The 8,233-nt window shown below is 43.6% G+C and overlaps 1 protein-coding gene across 4 annotated transcripts; it reads right to left on the bottom strand.

The window, feature by feature from the left end:
- Window positions 1-5,131: 5,131 nt before the first annotated feature.
- On the bottom strand, window positions 5,132-7,946 carry LOC123114437 (uncharacterized). Of its 4 annotated transcripts, none has more exons than XM_044535916.1 (4): window positions 7,222-7,946; window positions 7,043-7,151; window positions 6,567-6,711; window positions 5,132-6,065 (listed from the first exon to the last, which is right to left on the bottom strand). In XM_044535916.1, the coding sequence occupies exons 1-4, from the start codon at window positions 7,615-7,617 to the stop codon at window positions 5,987-5,989; spliced, it is 729 nt and encodes a 242-aa protein (XP_044391851.1). In that variant the 5' UTR covers window positions 7,618-7,946; the 3' UTR covers window positions 5,132-5,986. The 4 variants fall into 4 exon arrangements, 2 of the variants coding, with proteins under 2 accessions (XP_044391851.1, XP_044391853.1); XM_044535918.1 differs by having other exon boundaries at window positions 7,267-7,946; XR_006456540.1 differs by lacking the exon at window positions 7,043-7,151 and having other exon boundaries at window positions 5,132-6,674; window positions 7,222-7,318.
- Window positions 7,947-8,233: the final 287 nt, after the last annotated feature.

The raw sequence follows: 8,233 nt of genomic DNA, 5'->3' as shown, positions 1-8,233 counted from the left end.
CAGCTTTTGGACGAGGACGCGACCGTTGCGGTAGTCGAGCACCTGGCTGTCATGGACCCGCAGTTTAAAGCGCTGGGGAGGGATGCGGTTGGGAGGGTCCATGACAGGGGTGAAGGCAAGGGCCCGGACAAAGTTGTCGGTGTAGTAGTTGGGGTAGCCATTGTGGAAGACGCCGAGGAGGGGTGGCCTCCCATGGTGCTCGTGGAAGCGTCTGAGAAACCCGTGGTCTGTGGCCTGCAGACCGCGGCGGCGCGCAGGAGGGAGGGGGGTTGAGGGCCGAGGCGGAGGAGTATGGAGTACCTCATCCAGGAGATGTTCGTCTTGGAGCGGCGGGGGCGGAGCCAAGCTGCTGCCACCGTGGAGTTGTTTACTCATATTCCGGGCAGCGCTCTACTTGGGGCAGGGCAGCAGGATGGATTATCCAAGTGCAGGTGCAGACAACCAGCTGGCTCAGTCACAACTCTTCCGTTTTCTGAACATTGTAGAAGTCACAGCAGAACTTGTATACAGATGCATTTAACAATCGAACTAAACACAATATTTCATCACAATAAATTTTGATCAAGACAACTTTCACCTCAGGAGAAGAATTTAGTTAACAGGAATAAACTAGCACAAATAACTTGTGAAGTAAAGTATCGTCACACTTGATCAGCTGCTAATTAACGGGAATGGCCTAATTAATCCTACTCGCTGCACTTTGTTTAAACATGTTTTTATACACACAAACGAGTACTCTGTTCCAAGTCACACAAGAGAATCTGTTGGCGCTAGAACAAAACACATAGCAAACTCATATTGTCAGATGTGAAATAAGTATACTGCAAAGCAACATCTGCGTGTATCAAATGATTAATCCCTAGCACAAATTAGTTCAAAATTAGCTCAAATAAGTTATCAGCCAACCAAAATATTTGGACGAAATAGAGAGAACAGTAGTCAGAGTCAGACTCTACTAGTGCTTAGTGCTTACTTATTGGATGGAGAAGACCAAGGTAATCTGTACTGTGACTACTGAGAGAAGGAGTGGGCTGACAGGCTCACCTCTTGACGCCGGACACGTCGTCGTCGACCGCAGAAGATCAGTCGCCGGCGATCAGCGACCAAAGGGCCAATTCTGGCCGTGGGCTACGGCCCAGGTTCTGTTAGCCCAGAAGGAAATGTTTTTTCTTTTAAAAAAATTATCTGCTGGGTTGGGCCTTTAAAGGGCTGCCGTGTGTTTTACGGGCTAAATGCAAAATATGTGTGTTTCCCTTTTTGTTCACCGTATTTTCTGTTTTATGATTATTCTAATGACGTTTATGCACTCGCGTGATGCTGCTCCTTATTTGTCAGATTTTTTCCTACGGTATGCAAATCAACCAATGGATGTCGTCCTATGTGCTAAATTCTTGGTTAACTGGTCACCGAACCCAATACATAATGATCGGAACCCTAACTCATGTCCTAAACCTGACATTCACGACAGTTAGATTTAGTTTCAGCTGTTAAGTTCAGAATTGACAGTAGGCTCAGTTCGGGTAAGTTGATGCCCTATTTTAGGGCTGCTGTTGCAGACGGCGCTTCCTCATGCCCAAAAAAACAGTTTTCGTGCCCAATTTTTTTTACTTCCAACTTTTTTCTCCCTAAAGTAAGGCAGTTGGAGATGCACTTAGGGTCTCTTTGAAGATGTTATCTAACAACTAGTCGTGGTAAGCAGGCAGTTTAACGGATCGGAGGTGTACTCTTTTGAAAGTTGCTATATATATCACATCAACACATCAGCGAGACATGATTGTTTATATATTTTTGACTACCATGAACTCCTGATTTTGCCTTTTCTTTTCTTTACCAATTAGATGTACTAGCAAAACATGCTCGTGCGTTGCAACGGGAAAAAAATGTGGACCTCTATACTCAATAATTATTTCTGAAGACCCCCACATCCATATGCCCTCTATTTCAACATGACGTCCCATCTGAACTGTCGTTTATCCTTTTTCATGAACTCATCGAGCCGTGCCACATGATCATTAAAATGTACGAATATGATCAATCCCTAGGCAACAAGCTCGGCAACTGCACTGCTCATCTATCATTGAACCGCGGCAGTGCAAGATAATGCTTAGACAAATATCGTCGAGCTGGAAGCGAGGGCTGCCCTCTGTGAGACCCTCCCGACACCTGGTCCATATACAACCCCCTACACCTGCTCACTTTGAACTTGCAATGCCGTGGACTTGTTTCATGAAGAAAGGGCATGTCTTGCACTTGTACCGCCTAAATAAGGTCTAAACGGTGCTGGTACATAACATGATTATTTGTACTATACACACATGTGTAGTTACTGGCTAAGTAAACTTACTAAAGAAACAGTTAGTCACCCTGGATGGAAACTGAATTTTAAAAGATCACCTCGTAAAATTCTTTCTACTCTACATGATTGCCGGCGAAACTGAAAAAGTTGCATGGACAGTGTCGCAGAGTACGCGCACGTTTGTGTCGGTCCATGTCAATGCTGGCGTCCTTTTTGCGCTCCTCCCCTACTTTACTTCCTCGCCCTCAGTGGTAAATTTTTTATTTCTTTTTTGCTTCATTTCTTTCACACCAAGCCACATTTGTTTCACACATAGCCCACTTTGTGGGCCGACAATCCCGAAATCCTTCCTTCCTTCATTTATAATTTCGTAGCCCACGCAAAGAGATACTACCTCCGTCCGGGATTTTTAGTCCCGCAGACAATAACTCGAGGACCAAGGCGACTGCAGTTAACTGCATGCGCGCCTTCAGCTTTGCTGTAATTGTTTGTCTATTAGAAGTGCATCAAAGCAGGAAACAAATATACTTCATACTAATTTGCGAGCCTCGCGGTGTTAATGCGCCCGAATAGTAATCATCTTGCATTCTCCACCTTGATCCATTCATTGAGCGAAAGATAACCAGCTATACGAAATGACATGGTTCCTGAGTAGACACATGTACACTCCATTTCAATTAAATTGAAGGACAATGAGAACAGCCCATACCTGATCCTCTAAGCGAGGTAAAACCATTGAAGTTAGGATTGTTATTAGTAACATAACAATCAAATAGTGATATTCTAACTATAAAAAAATGTATAGTAAGTATAGAGAATGCAAGTATGTTCATAAGAATCACTTCATATTTTTTTTTCATTTATGTAGGTAGATGATTGTTGTGACAACAGTAGAACCGTGCAGCATGGAAAGAACAACATTGCCAATCACACAATTGTATCACTCATGTAATATAATTAATGATCCCATAAAATTCAAAATGGAATACTACTCACAGAGGACAAATTACCTGAAAATGAACCCCAATATGCCAATATACCGTATGTAGTGATTCTACAAAACAACCAGATAAGAGCAATAAAAGTACACAATTCGTACTAAATTAATGTGTGAGAGGAAGGGATATAGAGAGATGTAGTTGTAGTTGGGAACGGAACATGCTAGCTTCATCTGTTTCTTCATTCCAGAACCCTAATTAAAGAACACAAAAGGAAGAAGAAAAGTTCACCATCTAGCGCCTCCAATAAAAAATAACCGGATTGGAGAAGCATCAATGATCCGTCACATCTTGGCACATGTGTATCTGCAATAGCTGAGTTAGATAGCAGTTTGGGGGGTAGAGACTGACTGGATTATTGCCGCGGAGGAGGTCGCTGGAGATGGAAAAGAGGTGCCTACTATGAAATTTCCGACCACACACAAATCAGAACATCAAACCAAGCTAACTCAAAAATTACGTTCATATCTGAGAACATTGAGAGGAAAAGAGAGCACCCACCTCTGGCAAGAGTGACGTTGGAGGAGGACAGCAGCGGTACCACGTACAGGTACATCTCGTCTTGTCAACGATCACGGGGGCTCCGAGAGAGGTAGAGATAGAGGGAAGGATCATGAGGCTCTGAGCCGGTGGCAGTGAGCGGAATCTTCGAAGGCTTGGCCGGCGGCAGCGTACTACGGAGCGAGAGAGGTAGAGATGGGGAAGATGAGAAGAATCGATTGAGCTTTTTTTGAAGATCGGTATAGATTTATTCCTTCAGATTAATAAGCTATAAGCTGCTAAGGAAAATATCCGGAATCAGCGCTGCCATTAAATGGATCCATCGCCCACGTCCTCCCGCGCAGGCCAGAAAGGATTACCCGGCTGCATGATTCTAGCGAATTAATGCTGATTACCCGGCTGCATGCGTTATTCTAGCGAATTAATGCTAAACGCTAGTCAAGGAAACGCACGTACTTTTATGTACAGATAGTTTTTTTTTTTGTGGATCTAGGGTAGAGCTGGCGGCCGATTTTTTTTAATCCGACCGCCGATCGAAGGTTCGGCTGACGGACGAAAACGTACGAATTTTTTGGGAGGAAGAAGCGTTCAACTCTTTATTATTACTAGTACAAATGCCCCTGCGTTGCACCGGGCGAAAAAAAGGCAGAATCTTCTTTTTGCTCCATTATGCACCATTTTATATCAAATTGTAATAAAATCAATGATAATGTTAAACATTAAAATTTTCTTTGTTCATATAGAAGGTAATGTTTACATAAAAATTGGAATAATTTTTGAAATATTAGTTAACATTTTCGTGAAATGTGAACATTTCTCTGGAAAAGACCATTTTTTGAACATATGTTATTCTTGCAATTGGATCCGACCCTGTTGGCCACACTTTAACTCGTTAGTTTTATCCGTGCAAGAACACCCCCGTATACTGGGCCATGAGCCGAAGAAGTGGGCCTTCCAATTGAATTTTTATACTTCCTCCTGAGTAGCATTTTTTGAGGTGTAATAGCATTTTTCTATCTAATTTTTTAAAAAATGTTTTGTTTTTCAAAATATATATATTTCCGCAACTGTTTTTGCACAACCTGCTTCATGTGATATTTAACAGTGCACGTGCGATGCACGTTTAACAATACGAAATAATATTCTTTGTGGGATATTTAAGTGATGCGTTCATAGTTGGAGCGTGAGCAAGGGTTATGTGGGTGTCAGGTTTGACAAAGTAGTGTTTAAAAAAGGTTTGGCAAAGTAGGGAGGTGATATATCCCAGTCTGGTATAACTGTCAGGAAAAATAAGAAACAATTAAAAAAAGAACTTAATATTAATAGACACGTCAATATCAATAGATACATCAACCATAGAGTTATGAATTCACATTTCCGATGATACATTTCCGTAGAATGTACATATATACATGAAACAAAGGTCAACAAAAAACAGAGGTGCAGCATCTTAAAAATACAAGTCCTCGTCATCGTCGCCATGTGCTGCAACTAATAATAGTAAAAAAAATACACCCCCTGTTGTTCTCTAGGAAGTTGAAACAGCAACTTACTAATACCAATTCGGCAACTACAGTGAGTTTATTCTCTTGAAACATCCTCCCCTGTGGTTGGCTCATGTTGCCCAGCCTTATTTTTAGAAATTGGTGCTATGTGCCGAAATTAGTACCACACTCAGAAATGACATCTTGTGGACTCTTGAAGTACAATCCAATTCAAGTCAAATTAATCCACGACAGCTTGGGCACTGAGTGACCAATAACAATTTTTATCTCGACATAACAATGAGAGTGGAACAGGTTCAGTTAAACAACTCTAAGAGATTTATTGTTCTGCAGGGAAACAACTCACCTCTCCAAGTAGCAACCATGTATTCTTTTCCTCCTTGAAGTCTTAGAACTGCAGTCTCCACTTTGGCTATCAAAAGCAGCAGCAGCAGCAGCCCGTCTCCGGGACTTTTTTCAAGAAAATCGTGTCTACCATAATTTACATTGTCACTCGTGCCCACACATAGACTGACATGCTCAACACAAATTAGTCTTGCTAATCTACAGTTTCTGGCAAACATGCATTGAACCATTTTTCAGGACACTCGAAGAAAGCACCCAAATTTCAACGACTGAATCACAAATACACAGTCATCTAAGGAGCAGGTACATAACTAAACCGATGCAATTTACCAAAACCATAATTAATCTTGGCTTGGCTCATCCTTTGCAGACTCAGTAGGACTGAAAATATCGTCCCTAGTCAATAGTCTGAATAGTTGACTGCAAAACGTGTACAATCTGATGAGCATTGCAAATTTAAAGAGGTTCTAGAATAACTATGGAAGTGTTGAGAAGTGCCTAGTGCACATGAATAGAACCGTGATAGAACCCCAAAGGGCCATCCCCAAAGCCAGAGAATCTCGTCTCCGACCAATCCAAAGATTAGTCAAATAAGAGATATTAACAGTTTTTCATGCACTCATGTAGTCATAAGTTCAGTTTTGGTTGCCTAATCTTGGAGCACATAAGTGTCAGATGCAAGCTAAAACAAAGATGTGAAGAAAAAGACTGCTCCTTGTACTGTCAGATTGTGTGATCCTTTTGCTTGCAAACTCAATCTATGGTGCTTCAGATAGACTGATGATCTGAACCAAAGTTAAAGAGTGTTCTTTCCCATGTAAATAAGCGTTGGAGATTCTTTCCCTGTTCCTATCTAACTTTGGATGCAAGAATCTGAATGTTTCAGTGCAGAACTGCAATAATTGACTGAATCAAACTTACACTTGGTTGAACCCTTGAACTGTTGTATTTTTGCAGGTAACGCCCAAGTTGTCGTTGTCGCTGCAGCTCAAGATCCACGCCTTCCTACTATGGCTGTCCGTCGGCTTCCTGATGCATGTCAGCGTGCTACTGATCAGCTCCAAAACTGTAATCACATAATTAAGCAATGCGAATCTCAACTTACCGGACAACATGAATGATACACATCAATATTTTAGCAGATAAATTTAAGACTTAGATGCTCTGAATTTCATCAGTTGTGAGAAAAATGATATTGCAAGGTAGATCATTTTATTGTACAATCAGCTCTCCAAAAGCACCTAAATTTTAGTGTACAATCAGAATTGCTAAGAAACATTTGCTACAGAACTTACAGGTGTACCGAAAGATATTCATCAAGAGCTAGCTAAATCATTTCATATATGAAGCGAAAATCAAGAAATATTGGCATTAAGGTAATCCGTCAATGCACATACCCGAAAATTTGAAGCAGACAATTTGACTACGTTGGTCTGATGATCCTTCCATTAGTCTTTGTAGGAGCCAATTTGTTAAAAAGTAGTACAGGGCAATATAATTTGTTAACTGCAACAGAAACGACCATTAGATAAGATTAGCATATGATTCTGAAAAAAAATTGGAGCCAAAACCAAACCTTGCTGAGGCCTCCAATGCCTCGCGTCCACACATTCACACGCACCAGGCACGCAGCTCTCCTGTGTCTGCTGAGTGTTGCCGGCGAGCTCCTGGGCGCCTTCAAGCGCGCGTGCTTGCTGGGGTGGAGAAGGGGAGCCAGGTTCGGCGATGTGGGCAACAATCGTTGGCTCTGAATTGGTTTAAAGGGCGAGCCCAGGGCAGTCAGTGGGGTGGCGACTTGGCGACGGGGCGGTCGGGCAGGCTCAGCGGCCGGGGCGGCGCCGCGCTGCAGCCCGTTGAAGTGACCACCACCCCCTTCTCTCTCCTCTGGCGTCTCGTCTCCTTCCCGTCCTCTCTTTTCTCTCCATCTCTCTCTTCTCTCGTCGGCTTCAGCCATGCCGCGCATGTCAGCCATCGTACTCCACGCCCCGGTCGCCTTCCTTCCAGATCCGCCGCATGCGCGCCGTATCCCACCGGATCCGGCCAGATCCGACAGGTCCTCGCCGGCTGCGCCACCGCAAGGCCGCCGTCAAGCTCGGCGTCGTGGGCGACGCCCCAGCCCTTCCCGCTCGCCCACACGCCCCAGCCCTTCCCGCTCGCCCGCCTCTCCTCCATGCCTCTTCATTTTCTGCTCCTTCGTCTCCTCGCGGGGCTTCCGCCTCCCTGTCGCATCCGGAGCGCAGCGTCGCCTCCCCTCCCTGCCATGGCCGCCCCAGCAAAATAATACACATAAGGATCATGGACCGAATACTCTCAAATGCAGGGGTGTTTCTGCAAAAACAAAACGGTTTCTCATACCCACTTAAAATAGGATTGCGGGTTAATTTCTCAGAAGCAGGGGGACTTTTTGCAAAAAAGCACGACGTACGACCAGAAGCAATCGCTGGTTTATTAGTAGGGAGAGATATTACTAGCAAAAGGGCCCGTGCGTTGCAACGGGAGGAAAAAATTACAATCTCCAATGACCATGATCACAATCTTCCTACTTTGACCCCTCACTATCTCAGACATTTCGATAAATACGTTGTGGA

The sequence above is a fragment of the Triticum aestivum genome, chromosome 5B (assembly GCF_018294505.1).
Source record: "Triticum aestivum cultivar Chinese Spring chromosome 5B, IWGSC CS RefSeq v2.1, whole genome shotgun sequence".
NCBI lineage: Eukaryota > Viridiplantae > Streptophyta > Magnoliopsida > Poales > Poaceae > Triticum > Triticum aestivum.
The sequence above is the reverse complement of the archived record's forward strand: the minus strand, read 5'-3'. Positions and strand labels throughout refer to the sequence as shown.